Genomic DNA, 22,773 nt, shown 5'->3' on the forward strand with positions numbered 1-22,773 from the left:
AATCTGTGACCAAATTTTAGCTTCTAATATGTTGGTCACATTCTATTTTAGGAGACTTGCAGGGTACTTTGAAATTTGAGTCATTTCCTTGAAGTATTTGAATGTCACTTCGTGCTGTATTTTAAACTGTAAACTATATTCATATGTATTATGATCAGTGATGTTCCTAGTAACATGACACAATGGACAAGTATTATGAATTCAACTTTATAGCTTAGGAAACTAAGGCACAGAGAGTCGAAATGCCCTGCTCAAGTGGCAAAGGTCGAATGTTGAATCCATTCCCACGATCCTGTTCTTTCCTTCATAGATCTTTGTTGTGAAAGCAAAAGCAAAACAGAGATGAAGGTCTGTGACCAGAAGTCAGTCTAAATAAAGATCAGAAAAGTCAAGACCAGCATTAAAACTACTGGAGGCAGCTGCTTATGTCAAGGAAGCCCCCTAACATTGAAAACAGGACCTGAAAACAGCAGAAAGGGACTTTTGAATCCCTCAATTGTTTGATTGCTAAAATGGCAAACTAAGAAGTTCCTTTTTTTTTCTACATGTCAACTTAGACTATGACTGATTATCATTGGCAGTGACAAGACAATCGATCATCAATTTTTCTGTATTCAAGAATGACCTCTATAAAGTTGATCTGAAGGGGAGTGATTACTGCTAACACACAATTGTGGAGCAATAATCAGAGAAACTGTCACTAGTAAATTCCTGAAGGAGATATTCGTACTGAATAACACACCGAAGACAACCTACTCTGCAGAACACATTTGTCTCCTACAATACTTCTGCTTTATAGAAAGACTCAATTCTGTGAAGAGTAACTTGAACAATCATAGCTCCCAAGATATTAACCTCAAAACAGTAATGTACATTTAATGAGAACTTCAAGGAATGTTCCTTAATTTGGAAGAGGTGCTGCCTATAGGCAATGATGGTAGCTATTGCAGGCAACCACGGAGAGTTCAGCTGTCGTGTTAAAAATAAAAGGTCAGATTCCATCTTGGAGTTTCTTACAGATTATGTTCTATTCTCAGTGATAAGAAAATGCTTTAGGATGTTATTAATTTATGTATATCTGTTTTAGTTTCCATTTGGAAGGGGTCTAGATTCAGCTTTATAATCTTTGGCTGATCATTTGTGTCTTCTATTAACCAGACATAGATACAGGCCGAGCTTGTCTCTGCTCAGATAGGGAATACTATCTCTGGCCTCCTGTGAGGGGCTGGGGGATAAGTCTAGCAAAAGGGAAGGCCTTCTCCTTTTTTAAAATAAACTTATTTCAAAAGCTTTAGATTTACAGAATTATTGGTGGGACAGTACAGCTAGCACCCAGTTTCTCCTATTATTAATGTTTAACACTGTGGTACATTTGCTAACATGCATGTCAAATATTCATATATTACTCCTTGAAGTCCAAAGTTTCTTCAAATTTCTGTAGTTTTCCCCCCTAAAGTCCTTTTCCTACTCCAGGATCCCATCCAGGTTGCCACATTGCAGTTCATTGTCATGTCCCTTTAGGCTCTTCTTGGCCGTGTCTGTTTCTCAATCTTTATTTGTGGTGACCATGTGTACCTATATGTTTAAATTTTTTCATACTTTTTTTTTGTCTTTTTCCTTTTTATTGGTACCGGGGATCGAACTCACGACTGTCTGCTTGCAAGGCAGGTGCTTATGCCACTGAGCTAAACCTCCAGCCCCTTTTTTCATACTTTTAAATAGTCGGACAAAAAAATTTAAACTCCCAGTCAGGTGTTTTGTAGACTATTCCTCAACTGGCATTTGTTTGATACTTTTCACCTGAGGCTGGGGTTGCGAGTTTAGGGGAGGAGGATCCCAGAGGCTAGCTACCATTCCCTATATAGCATGTAAAGGGCCCTTGCTACCATGTACTAATTTTGACTGTTAGTACAGATATTTGGGAATCGCTTTTTCCTCTCATTCAAGATATGTCTTTTGCGTCCCCAAATAACACTGTTTTGCTTTCTCTTTTGATTAATTATTATAATTTCAAAAGTGAAACAGGAGGCTAAATACTCAAAAGTGGAGAGAGTCCCCTCATGCAGGCATAAACTCTGTAAAGTCTAGACCTCCTACCCAAAGACAAGCCTTTTTGTCTAAGCCTCTGCCTTCTCATTGTCCCCTGACAAATCAGATCACTTCAGACGGGCAAGACTCTTCTCATGCCAGAATATAAACCAGGTGATACTGTCAGTAAAGGACAAGAGGACTTGCCAACTATGTCAATCAGATTGTCCGGTACGTTTTAAAACTGCTTTGGTTTAGCTAAATATAGTTGTAATCTACCTCTGTTGCTAAGCATCATATTTTTATTAGGCAAGGTACTCTATTTGAAAATGCAAACAGAATCTGCATCTTGCAGATAGAAAAGAGGTTTAGAAAAGAGAGTCTCTAAATGTTGACTGACTCGGGTTAGTTTGAGCTTCTAGAATGAGATAGCAGTTTTCTAACTCCACCTTTAAATGAGTCCAGAGAATGACCTGCTTTCATTATGCAGCCTCCTTCATTATTTTTATTGCCATTTCTGTTCATCCTATTTCATGCATCCTTCCTGTCGGCTGCAGCAAAGCAGCTATAGCTGCTGTACTATATTGATCTACAATCATGTGGCTCAGGTGACATGAAACAAATAGCTCGCTCAGAGGAGCAAGAGCTCTTCAGAGCTGGACAATCTGCAGGACAGAGAAACCTAGAATTATTCAGAATCTTTCCTCAGGAGGAGACTTGATTATATTAGACAACCTTCTGCAGGAGTTGATGGGTTGCTAAAAATTGCAGCAGGTAATACAGGGAAGTTTATGTAGCAAATTCTTCTCTGGCAGTTGAAGAAAAGCAGAATGAGTGTTTCTATCTCAAGGCTTAAGAATAAGCTTCTCTTCAAACAGGCCTGGGCTAAAGGCACCCGGCAGGCTTCATAGATGTAAATCAGAAGCCAATAGTAGGTTGTTTAAGCAGAAAAAGCTGGTCATGTAGAAAGTAACAAGCTCTTAGTTCACTGAAAAGAAAGATTTGTGCTAATAATGTTTGGACAAGATACCATGCCTATATCTTATACTCTGAATAATTACTACAATGACAACAAAATGCAGTGTATTAATTATTGAAACTCTCCTACTAACCTGTTTGGAAACTTTTATTGTTATTTTTTATTTTTCCCCTTTAAAATAAAAATAAATAAATAATTTAAAAAATTTAAAAAAAAAAGACCAAAAAACAAAAGTGACTTTCCTTTTATTTTTGTATGGGCCAGAATAAAGTATAATTTTCACAGTTTTAAATAGTTTGACAAAAAATGTAAAAAAGAATGATAGTCATGACCCATGAAAATGTATGAAATTCACATTGTAATGTCCATAAATAAAATGTTATGGAAGCATAGTCACAATTTTTTGCTTATATTTGCCCATAACTGCTTTTGTGCTACCGCTATAGAACAGAGGAATTGTGACAAAGCCTAAAATATTTACCAATATGGTCTATAAAGTCTAAAATATTTACTAATGGCCTGGTTGGCTTGGTCTCCAATGACAGAATACTGTAGATTGATCTCACAGCTCTGAGTTTTGCAGGTTGCATGTCCAAAATCCAAGTGCCAGCCTGCTCAGTTTCTGGTGGGCCCTCAAATTGATTTGTGGGTGCAGATGACTGCTTTCTCTCTGGGTGTCAAGGGGCAGGAAAGAGAGAAAGATCTGGTATATCTATTATAAGGGTACTAACATGGTCCTGGGGATTTAGCTCAGCAGCATAAGTGCCTGCCTGGCAAGCATGAGGTTGTAAGTTTGATCCTAGTACCAAAAAAAAAAAAAAAAAAAAAAAAAGGGTACTAACATCATAAGGACTCACCCTCATGACTGTTCTAAACCTAGTTGTGTGGGGAGATGGGTGCCTAAGAAGGGGAATGGGAAACAAAGTAAAGCAAAGCAAAACAAAACCTCAATTGCCTCCCAAAGGTCCTATCATTTTAAAGGTTAGGATGTCAACATATGAATTTTAGGGGGATGGAATTCAGTCCAAAGAAACTGCTCCTTCCCAAGAAAGGTTTGCTACTCTCAGTTTTAAACACCATTAGGAAAGTAGGTGTGGTGTATGCAACTGTAATCCCAACAATTTGGAGGCTGAAGCAGAACTGCTGCAAGTTTGAGGTCAGCCTGCTGTATATAAGGAGTTCAAGGCCAAACTGGACTCAGAGTGAGAATCTACCTCAAATAAATAAATAAATAAATAAATTTTTAAAAAAGAATAAAGGCTATCAGGAGACTCAGAAACTCTAAGAGGACCAGGAAAATCAGAGTTAGAGGCAGGACAGCCAGGAAATGCACCAATTTACAGTGCAAACAGTATTAGCGATTCTGCTAATACTTCCTACACTAGGCACTGGGCAGGGCTGCTAAAGGTTCGGTATTGCTCGCTCTCTAAACTGGAATATTGTTTTCTGCACCTCACTAGAATGGATCTCACCAGTTTCTGTCAATTGTATACAAATTTCTGGTTCTTGTATGGGTGGATCCCAAATTATGTGTCTGTGCTAAACCTGCAAGGGAACTAGGACAATAAGTGCCTGACTTCTGTAGTGATGGCAGTGGGGGCCCATAATGGGGAAACTTACCTAGATACCTACAGGTTCTAATAGCAAGCCACAGGGCATTTAGGAGGGGACTAAGACCCTGTCTTACTAACAAAAAATTATTACTCCTAGACTAAATGCTGTTGTGGTCTCACCTAAAAAATCATAAAAACAAGATACAAAATGCTCAGTGTTTCTGCCTGCATTCCAGGATAAAGCTCAAGAATATTTATAGAAGGATATGATTTGGCTCTGAGGTATCACATTTGCCTAGCATATTCAAGGCCTTAGGTTCAATCCTCAGAACAACAACAAAAAAGGAATACTTATGGGAATATGAAAATATGCAGCATCCAGTGGATTAAAATTCATAATATTAAGGCCTGGGGATTTAGCTTAGTGGCATAAGCACCTGCCTTGCAAGCAGACAGTCATGAGTTCGATCCCCGGTACCGATAAAAAGGAAAAAGACAAAAAAATTCATAACATTATTATTATTATTATTTTGGTATCAGGGATCGAACTCATGACTGGGTGCTTGCAAGGCAGGCACTTATGCCACTGAGCTAAATCCCCAGCCCCCATTATTTTTTTTTTAAAGCTTACAAAAGTAAGTGTGATGGCACACACCTGTAATCTCAGCACTGAGGAAGCCGAGGCAGGAGAATCGCTGTGAGTTTGAGGCTAGCCTGGGCTACAATGTAAGTTCAAAGTCAGTTTGAAATGAATAGTGAAACCCTGTCTCAAAAAAAGATTAAAACACACACACACACACACACACACACACACACAGCAACCAATTGAAACTGATAAAAATAACACAGATAACAATATTTATTATTGTATTCCAAATGTTCAAAATGTAAAGCAGATACAAAAAGTATATTAAAAAATCAAATTTCTAGAGCTAAAAACTCCAATATCTGAGATGAAAATTATACTGATGGCATTAATGGAAGATGATCAGCTAACCTAAAGACATAACAATAAAATAGAACCAAATATAAAAAGAAAAAGATTATAAAACAAGAATTAAAAGAACATCAGTGAGTTATGGGACAACTTCAAACAGCCTAATATATCTATGTACATGTAATTTGTATCCTCAAAATGTGGCAGGGACAGAAAACTATTTGAATAAATGATGGCTAAAATTTTTTCAATTTTGATGAAAACTATAAATGCATAAATCAAAGAAGTTCAATGAATCCTAAGCATAATATCCACGAAAAGCTACTAAGGCATCAGTATTAAATTACTCAAAATCAATGGCAAAAAGCAAATATTAAAATCAGACAATGAAAAAATGCACATTATATGCAGACCAATCATAAGGATAACAGAATATTTCTCATAGGAAATAATATAACTGAAAAGATAGTACAGCAACATCTGTACTCTTTACACTACAGAAAGGATACTGAAAGAAAAATAAACTTTCATACATAAATTTATGCCCACTGAAAATACCTTTCAAAGATTAAGGTGAAACAGTCATTTTCAAATATATCCAAGCAGAAAGAACTCATCCCCAGCAATCTTCCTATACTAAAAATGTTAAAGGGAAATTTTCAGACAAAATATAAGTAGCACTGATGGGAATACAGGTATATACAAGAACAAAGAGCAGCAAAGAAGGCAACTACATAGGAAAATATATAAAATTTGTTTTTCTGGTAACTTAACTGTCTTTAAAAGAGAACTGATGGTTTACACAAAAATTATAACTATGTATTGTGGGGATAACGTGCAAAAGCAATACATCAGAAAAATGTCTGAAGTTTTGGGCAGGAGAATTGGAAGTATACCAGTATAAAATTGTTATACTACTGTATATGTGAGGCGATAATATCACTTCACATTAGATTGTAATAAATTTAATATATGTACTATAAACCCTGAAGCCATACGTAATAAGAGTTATATGCAATAATTCAACAAAGGACATTAAATGGAATCATGAAATGTACTCATACAACTGAAAAAAGACCCAAAAGAAGAGGAAAAGGGAATCAAGAATATATGAATTAGTCAGAAAACAAATCAGCAAAATGACAGATTAAATCTAAACTGCGGCAATGGTCACATTAAATATAAATGGATTAACTAGTCTAATTAAAAGGCAGAGATTTTCAGATTAGATTAAAAAGCAAGAGCCTATCTTAAGATGCCTAAAAAAATTCACTTTACATATAATGGACTGGGCATGGTGGCACACGCCTGTAATCCCAGCACTCGGGAAACTGAAGCAAGAGGATTGTCCTATGTTTGAGGCCAGCCTGGGATACATAGGGAGTTCAATGCTACTCTGAACTACACAGTAAAACCCTGTCTCAAAAAGAAAAGCAAATACATGTAATGAACAAAAGTAGATAAAAAGAAAATACATGCAAAAATATATAACATGCTAGTACTAGTCAAAGAATTATGGAATGGCTATATAAATGTAAGGAAAACTAGATGTCAGAACAAAGAATAATACTAATGACAGAGAAGGTCATTTCATAATGACTTAGAAACCAGTTCATCAAAAGAACAAAATAATGAGATGTAAAGAAATAAACCAGCAATATTCAGATATTTTAGTACTCCTCTTTGAATAACTGATAGAAAATCAATAATAAATATAGAAGGTTTGAACAATACTATCAATCAAATTGACCCAATTGACACAAACATCAGCAGAGTAGCATTCTTTTTAATTTTACACAGAATATTTACTCAGACATACTATATTTTAAGCTATAAAACAAATCTCAATAAATATAGTAATCGAGATTTATTTTCTCTAAGCATGATAAGAATAAACATCAAAAGATTCTCAAATATTTAGAAATTAAATAGCATAATTACAAGTAATCCATGAAATCAAAAAGAAAAACTAGTAGCATTTTGTTCAATGAAATATTACACATCCAAACATATGATGCTTAAAAGATAATTTGATATTAAAAGGGAAAAAAGATTTAAGTTAACACCTTTACTTTTCATCTTAAGAAACAAATGAAACCCAAAGTACACTGAAGAAAAGAAATAATAAAGATCAGAGTGGAAATCAGTGAACTAGAAAACAGAAATCACCACAGAAAATCAATGAAACTAACACTAGTTTATCATTCTTATTTAAAAATAGTATCTTCTGCAAATAGCATTTGCAAAACTTATTTCTGATAATGGATTTGCACCTAGAATACATTTTTTTTTAAAACTGTGAAAACTCAATAATAAAAAAACAAATTTAAAAACTGGGCAAGAGATTTGAACAGACACGGATGGCAAAAAAGCATATAAAAAGATGGTCAGCATTATCGGGCATCAGGGAAATCCAGATTAAAATCCCAGCTGTGTGGCTTTAGTTTAAAAGACTGACTGCACAAGTATAAGGTGTTAATAAAGGGGTAGAGGAACCTGCACTTTCTACACTGCTGGTAGGAATAAGACCCATCTCTGGAGGGGTCTGAAGAGGAGCCTGCACAGAGGAGATGGGGACCTCAATGCGTTGGAATACGTTGTTGGTTTGCTGACTTCTGTCATGGAAAAAAGACTTTCCGAGGGCCCCGGTGAGAGGCATCTATAGGCTTATTAGGCAGGGAAAAAAGCACGCTCTCAGAAGGGAGTGGAGTGCTCTAAGGCACACTGTTCTCTGATGTTGGGGGCCTTTTATGTGCTTTTGGGGCATCCACAAAATGATGCTGTCGGGTACATATTCCGAGCGGCTGCCAGGTTAGCCATTTGGTGGGCTGGGGTAGGATGCAGGCGATTTAGATGTGTGTGAAGTGTAGAGATCTGCGGCTCACTTACTGAGCTGCCTCCTTGAAGTCTGAGAGGAGAAGGGCAGGTTGGATGTAAGCACCGCTCCAATTCACAGGCTTGTTAGACGTTGGAACAATTTTTGGAGTTTCCTGGGAGGAAAAAAAGACATCTTAACATTAGTTAACTTTGATTATGTCCTGAAGCTGCGGGTTTTTTTTTAAAGTATAAATTTAAAATTATGTTTTTGTGGATTCTCCTTCCTACTCATCTTTTCTTCTTCTACTCTATCTCATAACCACTTTGGAAAATAGTTGTCAACTTCTCACAGACTGAAACACATTATCTGCCATGTTTCAAAAGGCAGTTTGGCCGGTTAGCTTGCAAGCAGGCAGCCTGTAAGGGGCAGGGCCTCAGATAGCTGGTTATGGGAAAACATCGCAGACACCCAATTCAAGACCTAATTCAAGCCATACAGGCAGTTAAGCATAGAAATGTAAAAGCAAACACAGGAAAAGGATAAAAAGTTAAGATAAGAACCCCAAATACAGGAAAGAAGCTTCGCAGGCGGAATCCTCTAAGTCAGTTAATAATTCCTCGCTGCGTTCAGAGGATTTAGTAATGCAGAGGATGGTAACTGGTTTCCTTTGAACTTGGCCAGCTGAGTAACTGATTTCACTTAAACTCTATATTGTTTTTTATTAGTATATGTTTGCAGTACCTAATGGTTAGATTTATCGTGCAGAATTGGTACATGTACATGACACACCTCGGTTTTTCGGTTTTTTCCTCCTCCTTTTCCTCTCCCTCCGTGCTCTTTCCAACTCTTGGTCCCTTTCCCATTTGCAAAAAGTATTTTTATTTTTCTTTCTTCAACTATCTTTTTTATGCCCTTCCCCTCTCCTCCCACTTGCACTTCCTCCATCCTCCATCCTCCATCTCGTTTCCCCATTTGAAAAGCAGCTCCCTATTTCCTTTTTATCTTTTTTTTGCTTTATATATATAAATATATGTATTTATATATCTAGTTTCTCATATAAGAGAAATCATGTGATGTTCAGCTTGTGTCTGACTTTTTCACTTAATATTATTAGCTTAGGGTGCCTCCACTGACCTATAAATGTCTCAAGTTTACCCTTCTTTATTGCACAGTAGTATTCCACTGTGTATAAATAGCATTTAATGTTATCATTGTTGTTTTGAGGCAGGGACTCACTTTGTAGTGAAGGTGCCCTTGAACTCATTATGCAGACTAAGTTGGCCTCAGACTCACAGTAATCCTCCTGCCACAGCCTCCTGAGTGCTAGGATTACAGGTATGTGCCACCACACCCAGCGTATGTTCTCTTCATCCACTCACCTATTAACAGGAATATAAGCCATTTCCAAGATTTAGATGTTATGAATTGTGCTGCTATAAACATGAGTATCATGTGTCATTGTAACATGATGCCTTTAACTTTTTCAGGAAGACACTTAGAAGAAGAATAACTGGGTCAGATAGAATGTCCAGTTTTAGTTTTTTGAGTAATCTCTATGCTGATTTCCATAGTGACTGTCCCATGTTGTATTTCCAAGAAGACAGAAGGTTTCCTCCCCTACATCAGCCTTGCCAACACTTGTTGTTATTTGATTTCTTGATGATAACCAATTAAAAATAAAGTTTTTAGATGATAGCAATTCTGACTAAAGTAAGATAGAATCTCAGTGTTGTTTTAATATGCGTTTCTCTACTGGCCAGTGATGCTGAACATTTTTTCCTATCTTTACTGGCCATTTGAGAATTGTGTATTCATTTCAGTTTCTCATCTTTTGATTGGATTTTTATTTTTGATATTTATTTTATTTTGATATTTATTTATATATTTGATATTTATTTTTGATATTTATTTTTCAAGTTCTTTGTATGATCTTGATATTAAGTCCCACGTTCAAGTAGCAGCTGGCTAAGATATTTTTCCCATTCTGTAAGTGGTCTCTACATTTTGTTGGTTACTTCCTTTGCTGTGCAGACCCTTGACTGATTGATTGATTGATTGATTGATTGATTGATTTTGCAGTTCAGGGTAACTGTGAGCACACTATGTAGCCTAGGCTGGCTTTGAATTCATGACAGTCCTCCTGCCTCAGCCTCCTGAGTGGCAGGAGTAAAGGTGTGTGCTTCTGTGCCCAGCTTTTTGGAATTGTTTCTTGTGCTATTGGGGTTCTGTTAAAAAAAATCCTTGCCTCTGTCTATGTCTTCAAGTGTTTTACTTATTTTATCTCCCAGAATATTATGCATTTCTGTTTAACATTTAGATATTTGAATCATTTTGATTTAGCACATGATGGGATATATGGGTTTAGACTCTCTTCTGCATGTGGATATTCAATTTCCAGCCTCATTTATTAAGGAGGCTATCTTTTCTCCAGTGTACAGTTTTGGCTCCTTTGTTAAAGGTCAAATAACTAAATGTGCCTGGGGTTGTTTCTGCTCCCGCTGTTCTGTTCCACTGAGTCACATGCTTGTTTTTGTGCCAGTATCATACAGTTTTCATCACTGTAGCTTTGTAATATAATTTCAAATCTGGACTTACGATGCCTCTTGCTTTGCTTTTGTTACCCAGGGTTGCTTTTGCTGTTTTGGTTTCTTCTGGTTCCATACAAATTTTAGTATTGTTTTCTGTAGGTCTGTGAGAAATGCTGTTGGTATTTGGACTGAGATTGTATTATATCCACATGTCAATTTTGGAAGTATAGCCACTTTGATTATATTGGGTCTGCCTATCCAGGAGCCCTGTTATCTTTCCATTTTCTGATGTCCTTCCCAATATTCTTTTTCAGAGTGATGTAATTTTGTTATAGAGATCTTTCACTTCCTTGGGTAGGTTAATTCCTAAGTATTTAATTTTCCTTGATGTGGTTGTGAATGGTATTGCTTTCCTAATTTATTTCTCAATGAGTTCATTAGTAGCGTATAGGGATGTTACTGATTTTTGTGTGCTTATTTTGTATCCTGCTACACTGCTGAATGTAGTTATTAATTCTAGGAGTCTTTTGGTGGAATTTTTTTGGGACTTGTAAACAGAAGATTATAACATCCGCAAATAATGATACTTTGATTTTTGTCCTTTTCTATATGTACACCTTTAATTTCTTTCTCTGTCCTGATTTCTCTGGCTAATGTTTCCAAGGATTGAGTTGAACAGGAATATTAATAGTGGATATCCTTGTCTTGTTCCTGATTTTGAGGGAAAGCTTTCAGTTTTTCTGCATTTAGTAGGATGTTGGCAGTAGGTTTTACTCTTTCTTTCTTTCTTTCTTTTTTTTTTGGCAGTAGGTTTTTCATAAATGGCTTTTATCAGATTGAGATAAGGTCCTTCTACACCTATTTTCTTCAGGGTTTTTATCATCAATGGATGTTTAAACACTATATTACAAAGTCTAAACTGAAAATGATTATTCTAAGCACATACAGCCAACTGTGATAGGTGATCACTGAATAACTAAACAAGTTTTGCCCTCTGTTTATCCATAAAAGACCTAAGAAAGTACCCCAAAACTGTACTTTTGCTGGGCATGGTGGCACATGCATAATCAAAGTATTTGGGAGGCTGAGGCAGGAAGACTGCCATGAGTTCAAGGCCAGCCTGGACTACATAGCAAGACCCTGTCTTAAAAAACAAATAAATAAATAAAATAAAATTCAAAACCCTGATTTATCTGTGTGTTTTTTATTTTCCTGTTTCCCTGACACCAATTCTCTATCACGCCACCCTTTTTGTTTCCGCTGGCATGAACCTACCCTCCTGTTATCTTCACTAAATATAGTTGCTTTTTCTTTTACCATTGAATGTGTACTTGCAATTCTTGGTCATTATAAACAAAAGCCTAGAACTGATGCGTTGGAGCCATCATATGATGTCACGTGACCCAGCCATTTACTTCTAGGCATTTACCTAAGAGCAAGAAAGCACATCCTGTATGTATGTAGACTTGTACCTGAATGTTCAGAGCATCTTCACCTGTAGTATCCCTGAACTAGGGGGAAAAACAAAAACCCAAATGACATTGGAGATTGGAGCACAGCAAACCCGGCTGAGGAAGTTACAAGATCTCAGAACGCATGCGCACAACAGTTCCCAAGGCCTGCACGTGGACTCTGAGAACTGGAGCAGGTTTTCAGCACGATGGCCGAGACCTGACATCCACCTGAGGTGTGGGATCCCAGCACGGCCTCTCGGGACCTGGATTTTGTTCTCGCGGGTTTCCTTGGGATTTGGACTGTATAAAAGGACACAACAAGCACAGTAGAAAAGGGCACCATGACGCCAAGAAAAGCTTACTTGTGGCTTACCTCGTGGTAGTCTGCCCTGCCTCCTCCAGGGGGTACTTACATTTTGCTTTTTCCTCTTTTACTCAGTCCAGGCTTCCTCTGCAGAGCCAATTTCTCCCTCACTCAGCTTCACCTTTACTTTTTCAAATAAACTTTGTCACTGCATTTTGCTCATTTCATTCAATTGTTTGTTCCAGATGAGATAAGAAGAAGCTGGACTCCAACTCCAGTAGCAGAGGCAAGCAACCCAAAGCCTGGTTAACGATTATTTGGCAAGTCACTTTTAGAAGGACATTACCCAACAACACAAATGTCTATCTACAGGTGAATGGGAAAAAAACCCCAAAAAACAATTAACCAAACCCTGGTATACACTCCTAGTAGGAGATATTTCACAACAAGAAGGAATGAACTACTGATACATTCAACAACATGGATAAATCCCCTAATAGTTATGATGAACAAAAGAAACCAGGCCAAAAAAATCATACATTGTATGAATTCATTTATACAATAGTCTAGAAAATAAAACCTAATGTATAGTGACAAAAAGCAATTTAGTGATTTCTTGGTGGGAGACAGGAATGTATAGGAGGTTTGAATTTCCAAAGAGTAGGAGACTTCTGGGAGTGATGAATGTTCTGTCTTTGTTGTGGTGATGGTTTTCTGGTTACATTTGTATGTCACAACATACTACATTGTATATTTCAAGTATATGTTATTTGTTGTATATCAACTATACTCCAATAAAACTGTCAAGAATTCTTTTTAAAATTTTTAAAAATTATTCAGAAGAATCAATGTTAAACTAGGAGTGGTGGTGCATACCTGGAATCTTAGCTACTTGGAGGCTGAAGCAAAAGGACCATGAGCTTGAGCCCGGCCTAGGCAACCTACCAAGTCCCTGTCTCAAAATAAATTATGAAGGGTTGGGAGTATATCAGTATTAGAGTGTTTCCTAGCATGTGGCAGGCACTGGATTTAATCGCCAGTAAAAATTAAAAACTGAAAAAAAATCAATGATAAGCGTTACTTACAGTGTGTCTCACCTGATTCTTCAAAATGGATTAATTCTTTAGTCATCAAAATGGTTTAGAACCAAGGGCTGTCATTCTTTTAGTGGAGTTTGGGAGCAGATGAAGGCTTCTCCGTTACGAGCCTCGCAAGGGGAAGGGAAGGAGTGTGTCAGGGGGAGACAATGTTAAGCATTGGCATTTTTTTTTTTCCAAGGCAGAAATGAAAATTCCTTAGGGGTTTTCAATCTTGATTCTTTTTACCTACTTGAGCCACTTACTGAAAGTCAGGTTCCTTTGCTTTATTTTTTAGAAATGCGCATGGTTCCTAAACGTAATAGTATATTTGCAGATGCTCCTGTCCCTTGAAGCAGATATAAAGCCTATCTCTTGAGAAAGGACAAAGAGATTGGTATGTGCCTTGCTTAAGAAAAATAGGCATTGTCACAGCCTGTTAATTCCTTGGCTTCCCAAGAGAAGCAAGAAGTTTTATAATGAGGCACTGGAGTGTTTTCCCCTGACAAACTTCCTCTGCGTTTAAGCCACTACATTCCACATCCTTGGGTAGTGCTCCTTGTCTTTCTCTAACCATGGGATTAAAAGTTTTGTCTCATTAAAAAAAATTAGAGGCAAGGGAGAATGGGAAGTATTTGGCTGCTGGTGACAAAGTCACACAGTCACAGGCTTCTTTGACTAGGACCATTTGTGTAGGGAAGAAACTGAACATCAGTCAACCCAAGGAAAATCTGTTGGCTCCCATCGACCAGAAACCATTTGCTCTTTTCATGCATTTGATGATTGGAGTAGCTAAACTGCAGATAAATGACTGTAAAGACCAAAAGAGCTGATGGATTCGATTTCAATGGTCCTATTTCTCCTTTCCTTCTCTTTTGTTGATTTGTTTTTTGAAACAGAGTCTATGTACTTCAGTAAGGCCTTCAACTCAGAGCAGTCCTCCTGCCTTAGCCTCCTGAGTGCTCAGATTACAGCATGCACCACCATGCCGGGCTTCCTTTTGGATCTGTACCTTCTCTTTGCCCACTAAGTGGTGCCTCTGTTTCCCCTTCCTTTAGCTGAACCTCCCAGACCTCAGTCCCCTTCCTGGCTCCTCAGCCTCCATCCTAGCAGGCCATGAGGAGATGGCTGTGCAGTGTGTTGTGTGGGAGTCTGAATGGCTCCCCTTCAACAAACTTCTTTGCTGTATATTGAGTCTGGCCATCTTTCTGGTCTTTCACACACAGAGAGTGTGTGAGGGAACCCTCAAGGCAGTTACTCAGGATTGTAGTCACTGCTCCTGGCAAAGCACCCAGCTCATTTAGCCCAGTAAGGCTGGAGCCTGTTTTCTATTTCTAGGTTTCCAGGATGTTTTCTCTCATAATGGTGGGATACTGAGGCTGAGATGAGTGGCTGTGGAAACAGTGTGGGCATTTCATGATATGCCTGAAAATTCCCACAGGATCTGTCGAGAGCCTCAAAAGTTAATAAAAATTAAAAGTTCTTTAGTAATGTGATCTCTCCTCACAGGAAAACCCTGTAGGATATTTTCAAGCAGAGGTAAGCATGGAATGAAGTGAAAGCATTACTTTCACATTCATTACTTAATGAGCAACATTAGGGTATTCAATTCTTTTTATTATTGTGGATTTCTTCATACATACAAAGAACTATAGGGTATAAGTGATAAACAAAGATTATAACTAATATGAACATTGTGCTGGTCATGGTCCTGGAAACAGATGGTAGGCTAAACTACAAAAACAAGGAAGGCTTAACAAAAGGAATGTTTACAAAGTTGCAGGCAGGCTTAGGGAAATTGATAAAGGATACTGCAGTACTCAGCAGGTTTTCAGGTTTTGTGGGACACAAAGCAGATTCAATTTTTCAAATTCTCTTTAAGGAAAAAATGCAGAATTACTAATAACAAAACTGTACATAAAAATAAACTTAGAATGTGAAAGAAGGAGTACAGAAAATCTAAGTAATAGAATCATCTTATCACTATTGGCCACATTTCTTCAGGAGTTTTCTCTCTATGTGATTTGTTTGTTTGGTTATGTACTACTCTTTGATGGGGCTGCACAGGACACTGACATCATTCTCTATAAAAAGAATAGAAGCTAATTCAGTCCTTCTAGATGGTCTTTTTCTGGGAGTCTCTGTTCTGTTCAATTGGCCCATGAGTATCTCCCTACAAGCCAATGAGATCAGTTCCATGGTACAACTGGGAAAACAAATCACAGCCCGTGTCCTGCTGAGAGCATCCATCAGAGACACCATTTTTTAAAGTGCAAAGATATAGGCATTTTACAAAGCTGAGAAAACTCTCCGTGCATCTTCCATGCATAAGAATAGTTTTCATTTTCTTGTCACCAAGTACTTCAGTGCTTCCTCTCAAAGTCCTTGCATGACAAATAAGGCCCTTCATCCTCTGCCTGTCTCTTACGTGCCTGGGTTCTATCTGTATGATGCAGATTAGGCTCTAGTAACATGCAGCTCTCTCTGCTTCTGAAACCTGTTATACTCAGAAATGTCCCTGAACACTGGCACGTAATGATCTCTCTACCTGGAATATCCTTTCAGCTCGGCTGCCAGCCCCGCCCGCCTACCCCATGCCTACAGCTCACAGATAAGGTGCCATTCCCCAGTAAAGCCTTTCCCAATTCACGATTCACGAGGTGCACTTGGGTATTCTTCCTCTTTGTCACAGTTCCATTGACACAGTGTAGACTCTAATACAGCTGATTAAGTTTCCGAAGATCATGACCTGAGATTTCTCAGCATGCACAGGGCCTGGCTCACAACAAGCATTTAATAAGTGCTGTTAATGAATGAACACTGAGAAATTTCTATACTCTAGTCCTGTGCTAAAATGTTATCTCATTTTGTGTTATAACAACTATGAAAAGTATTATTATCTTTATTCTTGTTAGTGATTACAGTATCTTCGTCTAAAAGATATTTTGGCACTCTTTGGCACCAGGGTTATTCTGACCTGAAGACAACTGAGAAACACCAGAGACAAATATGTCTTTCCGCCCTCTTCTCTATTTGTCCAAAAGTGGGGCATAAATTTTCTTTTGTAAATGTCCAGATTCTTAATCACCCAGATAACTCCAGAATCCTATCAAGATGAATCAACATAATAAACCTCACGGAAATAGCCCTTATCTTCCATTAGTTCCTCCTACATATTTACCTTCCCACTGTATGCCACTCCTAAAAGCCTACATTTGATGCCATTTCTCTACAAATTCACTGTTCTTTGTTAGATGCTCTAAAAGCTCCAGTCCTAATCACAGCTGTAAGTTACCCATCACTGAATTCCTCCCACGTGTAGGCATATCACATAGTTTTGTAAATTTTGTTTTTCTCTTACTGATCTGTCTTTTGTCAGTTCAATTTCCAAGGCTCAGACTGCAGCACCTAAGAGAGAAACGGGTTATTGTTTTTGTTTTCATTTTTAACTCCTCTACAGTGTACCAATAAAGAACCGAAGCTCAATGAGTTCAAATAATTTGTTGATAGCTGTTTCAACCCAGTTCTGTCTGATATCAAAAATTTATTCTATTTACCACAGTGTGCAGTTCCTCTAAGCAGGTAACCTGTGCCGTTTCACGAGCATTTAAACTAGCTTCATATGGCGTGGCTGACCGACTTTTTCTGAAATAATATACTGCTCCTCCTTCTCTGGGAGATCAGAACTCCCATTATGTTTCAGCCCCATCTACGCCTACTGAAATTGCTCTTTTCAAGGTCACAAGTGATCTCTTTGCTGCCAAATCTAATAGCCACTTTTATCTTTTTTGACTCTCAATACTTTTCCACAAAGACGACTGCTTCCTTTGTTCTGGAATAATGTTCCTCTCAACTTTTGTGACAAATTATTATCTTGGAGCTTTTCCTTGCCTTGCTGGACATTCTGTCTCAATTCCCTTTTCTGGCTCTCCCTTCTCTTCTTTACCCCCAAACACTAGACTTCCTTCAAGGAGGATGAACCGGCTCCTGTTCTCCGTTCATCTTCTGCCCTCAGTGATTCAGTAGGACCTGCATGCTGTAGGCCAGTCTAGATGCCTGCTTACATGCAGATGCGCAACTAATTACTTGCTGTCACTAGTTGGTTCCCCCTCCTCGCCACTGGTATGCCCTCAAATTTCACTGGTGCCTTCTTTCTCCCCTCAAAAATGTTCCTCACGTAGAGTTCTAATTACTATCACTACCGACAAACCACTTCAAATCTTAATGAGTTAGAAAGTCAGACAGGCAGGGTGGGGATGACTTGTCTGGCTCCATGATATCTAGGACTTGAACAGGAAGATTCAGAGCCTGGGGTGACTGAATAATGGTGCTGAGTGGTATCTCCACTCACACATCTGGTGACTGATGCTGGCTGCCAACTGAGACCTCAATGGGCTTGCTGACTGGAACATTTGTGCATGGTCACTACCTGTGACCTGGGCTCTTTTGTAGCAGGACAGTCTCAGGGTAGGTAGACTTCTCTCTTGTGGATCAAGCAATGCCCAGAAGAAAAGCCAGAGGTTGGGTCTCAGGGTCTTTTCCACTCTGGTGGAAGCAGCCACAGGCAGGCCCAGGACCAGGGAAGGGAAGTAACTCTCTCAGTTGGGACAAAGTTCAAGTCACCATCACTTTGAGTCACCTAATTGGTCTCATTGCTCCAGATTTGTTCCCCCCAGTACATTTCCATATAATGGTCAAAACGGTCTTACTAAAATATGTCAAACCTTATTCTCTTGCTTAAAAGACTTCAGTGATTTTGTACACCACTCAGAACAAATGTCTAATTTCTTTTCTTTTTTTTTTTTTTTTTTTTTGTCTTTTTCATTTTTCTCAGTACCAGGGATCGAACTCACGACCGCCTGCTTGCAAGGCAGGTGCTTATGCCGCTGAGCTAAATCCCCAGCCCCACAAATGCCTAATTTCTTATTCCTCCAACTTTGTCCAGTGTCACTTCTCCCTGGACTCACTGCATTCCAATCACGTGAGCGCACGCCCCTGCTTAGAAACTTCCTGGGCTTTCCGCTCTGTCCCCTCCACCTGAAGTGCACTCTCCTTCTCCGGTGCCGTTTTATCTCTCCTGTGCCCAGTTCTTTGTCATCAATCAAGACTTGGCTCTCTGTGACCTTGCCTACTCTGACTCCGGAGACTTTCACTTGCTTTAGTCACTTTTGTATTGACTCTTTCATCACTCTGTTTATTTTTTTTGGAGCTTATTTTATGATCTAAGGTATTTATTTGTGACTTGTTTATTTGGAACTCTCTCAATAGAATATAAACTCCACGAGGGAGGGTCTCATCAACTGTTTCATACTTGCCACAAACTACAGTACCTGGCATACAGGGGGTGTTGAGAAAATATTTGCTGCATATAATAAAAGATGGAGAGATGGGGAGATGGTATTCACCCAATGACAGCAAAAGATGAGACATTACTGTCTGAGCACCTCTTTAGCCAAGAATTAAAAATCATAACCTTAAGAGGCTGCTGTCATGAGAGCCTTTTTCAGATCCTAGACATCTGATCCATGCCCTGGAATAGACCTGGCATCTTGAATCATACCCTGCCTGAGGAGGAATGCTTGCCAAATGATCAAAACAGTAAATCACCTCCACTCTCTTAGAGGCAATGACATTAAACCGTTCTGTTTGCTGAAGCTCCTAGAGGTCTGTGCTGGGTTTCCCAGGATCCTCACTCTCCTTCAGACAGTCACTTGCAACCAAGCCTGACCAACACTTTTAGATCATAATCTCTGCAATCATACTGCAATTCCAAACATTCAAAGTCACAGACGCAATGGTTTCCAAAAATTTTGGACTCATTACAACCCAACATTTATGCTTTTTAGTAACCCCTCATCTAAGAACCACACACATCTATTTGATTTTTCCTAAAGAGAATCATAATAAAGTGATTTTGAAAGCATTTTGGAGACTTTTGCCAATTTCTTCATGCTTGGTAAACAACCTCAGGTCAACATTGGTAAACAACCAAGGCCATCTCAAGGTCTCTTCACGACTTCATTAGTACCAAAGGTTGGTTTACCATTTCTTTTGGCCACATGAGGATGTTATTTTTCTCCCCTTTTTTACAATGGATCTTCAGCCAAGAAAGTGTATGCCCAATCTCCTTTCAAAGGATATTTTGCTTTTATTTTTTTACTGGAGTTTTTAAAAATTTGCTTTCCTACTTTATGATAACTTGCATCGTTCTTCTACATTTTATTCTTAAATATTTAATCCCTTTACAACTTGCTACTTTTATTGATAAGAAAATGGAAGCATACTTGTCTCTTTCCTTTGAAACTCAGGAAGGATTTGTCAAATGTGATGTTAAAAGGGAAAAAAAAAAGCCAACTGTATCTGTTTGGCAAAGATTCACTGCCACATTTGTGATTCTTCTCTCCAGTACTTTTCCTGGGACTGACAGTTTTTTGGTCTATTTCACTGGCTGCTGTAAGATATTCCCTTCTGAAGGCTCCATCCCGGTGGTTTGGTAGGAAGTCTTCGAAGAATGGCTCATGGTGAACTATAAAGCAGAGCTAACACTTGGAGCTCTGCAGCCCTGCACGGACCACTCATGTTCTTTACCTGTTGAAAAGAGCCAGGTAACTGATGGTGATAGCTATTCATTCTTCCAGGAGCAAATTATGAAACCTTTGTGAACACAACATATGGCTGCTGTATCTAAGATTGTCTTTGCTCCTTGGAGAATATATATTAAGATACAGGGTCTCACCATCTAGTTCAGGTTTGCCTTGAGTTCACTATGTAGCCTGGCTGCTCTCAAACTCATGCTGATCCTCCTGCCTCAGCCTCTGAAGTGCTGGGATTATAGGCATGCACCACCGTGCCTGGCTTTGGAAAGTTTATATTGTTTTAAATTTAACTTTTCTGATATCTAAAGAATAGTTTTATGGTTAAGAAAAGAGAGTGAATGTTAATGAGCAACATTTTTATCAATTCTCTTGAACATTACCCAGATCATTCAATTACCTGACTGCCCGGAAGTCTACAAACTCTCCAGACTGAAAATCCTTTGGACTGGTGCCTTACAAACCACCTTAACAATGATTTATTGTTTTCAGTTCCTTTAAAGAAGGGTAAATATTTACTACATCTGATTCTTCGGCTGTAGTCAACCTTTTTTTTAAAGACAAGGTCTTTTTGAGCACTTTATTTTCTCTTAAGTACTTTGAAAAGTATTCTGTTTTCCAATTTCTTTATAATGCTCCATCTGTTCTGAGCTTTTAGAAGATTAAAAAAAACTCCCCAGAAATTTCAATGGAAAAAGGTAAAGGCTTTACTGCCAGTGGATTTTTGTTTCTCTTCTTTCTGGGAAAGGGCCAGTGTGCATTTAAAAATAGACCTGAGAAATATCTACAGCTTGAGATTCATTCAGCGCTCTAATATTTGCTCTAGCATAAGGAGAGATGATATATCTGAACTAAAATGACCCCCTTAGTTAATACCTTTACATTTCAGATCAAATACTCCACTATAGCCACTTTGTAGCACAGTAAACACCATTATATTAACCACACATTCTCTCTTATTTTTAATTTGTTCTGACAAAGAAAAGGTGACAATTTAGGTCATTCCAAGTCTCCTGTGTTAAGCATCCATCAATGAATGTTACTTGTATTTTATTACCAAGAGCAGTTTCTGTGATTCTAAACCAGATAAAAAATATTGAGGCTATGAAAAACAAATCATTTTACTTTTTTTAAAAAAAATTAACATTATTGTTATCATTTTTTTTTCTGAGATAAGGCCTCCTTATGCACTTTAGGCTAGTTTTAAATTTACTATGTAATCCTGGTTGGCCTCAGACTCATGATGTTCCTCTTGCCTCAGTCTTTCCAGAATGCTGGGATTACAAGTGTGTGCCACCATGTCCAGTAAAGTTAACTTTTTTTAAAAAATGAGATCTCACTATGTAGTTCAGCCTGGCCTTAAACTCCCTATGTAGTCCAAACTGGCCTTGAACTCACAGTGATCCTCCTACCTCAGCTTCCCAAATGCTAGGATTACATTTATCTCTAGCCTGACTGATGAAAATATCCACTAATACTATCATTTTATTGCTAGAAAGAGTGAGGCACAGAGAATCCTGGAATGGAAGTTTGGAGCCCAGCACTGCCTATGATTAGCATAATGAAGCTGATTAGTATAATGACTATTTGTTCTGTAGGCTACTTTTGGAGCCCATATCTAGACCTCTTTCTGGGATACTTGGTTACTACCTAAAGCCCAAGGTTCTGCTATTAATTTATTTTTGTTTTTGGAGACAGGATCTCACTATGTAGTCCAGGCTGGCCTTGAACTCATGACAATCATCCTGCCTCAGCCTCTTAAGTATTGGGATTATAAGTGTACACCACCATGCCTGGCCCTTGATCCTTAATTTTGACAATGGATGCAATTCTTTTTTTTTTCCATGACTGGGAACTGAACCAGGAACTCACACGTTAGGCAGGTAGGTGGTCTATCACTAAGCTGTATTCCTGGCCCAACAGATATTATTCTTATTGATCCAATCATTGATATGCTTTCTGACTTTGGCCATTTTCATACCCAATTTAGCCCACTGGGGACCTGTTTGGCTTCAGCCCTAATAGCAGACAATATGATAAACAACACTGTTTCCAATATGCATATTTCGTGATTATCAGGTACCCCAGCACTTGGAGTCATAGAACTAGGATATATTAGTGTTGAAACAACCATGCAATAACTCAGTACAATGCAAATGACATTCAGATGAAGACACTGGCCCCAAGAACTTTAGTATTCTGTCAAAGTCACAGAATGAGTTTATTGCAAAGATATGACTACAATTCTACTCTTATGATTTTTTTAAAAAATTGACTTACTGCCTTGTTTCTATTTCTACTACTAATTAATTCTCAAATGTAAGTTCATGCATTTATGAATTTAATATATTTATTGAACATGTATTATGTTTTATGTGCTAGCTATATAAAACAGATTTAATCTGCCCTTCTGGAACATACATTCTAGCAGAGAAATAATGATTAAAGAGTTATTATACCCTGTGGAAAATAGTGTATCAGTTAAACATAAAACTCCCTGGAA

General features: G+C 38.1%; 1 protein-coding gene across 1 annotated transcript in view; it reads right to left on the minus strand.

Annotated features, from left to right (window-relative positions):
- Positions 1-5,401: 5,401 nt before the first annotated feature.
- The window catches only part of Mettl8 (methyltransferase 8, tRNA N3-cytidine), a 142,561-nt gene continuing 125,189 nt past the window's right edge, over positions 5,402-22,773 (minus strand). The window contains exon 10 of the mRNA XM_063259271.1: positions 5,402-8,487. Coding sequence (XP_063115341.1) covers positions 8,459-8,487 — 29 coding nt within the window. The 3' untranslated portion in view covers positions 5,402-8,458. The remainder of the gene's footprint in view (positions 8,488-22,773) is intronic.

This window comes from Cavia porcellus, unplaced genomic scaffold, assembly GCF_034190915.1.
Source record: "Cavia porcellus strain 051 isolate PalLab524CR breed Dunkin Hartley unplaced genomic scaffold, mCavPor4.1 scaffold_12, whole genome shotgun sequence".
Classification (NCBI taxonomy): Eukaryota; Metazoa; Chordata; class Mammalia; order Rodentia; family Caviidae; genus Cavia; species Cavia porcellus.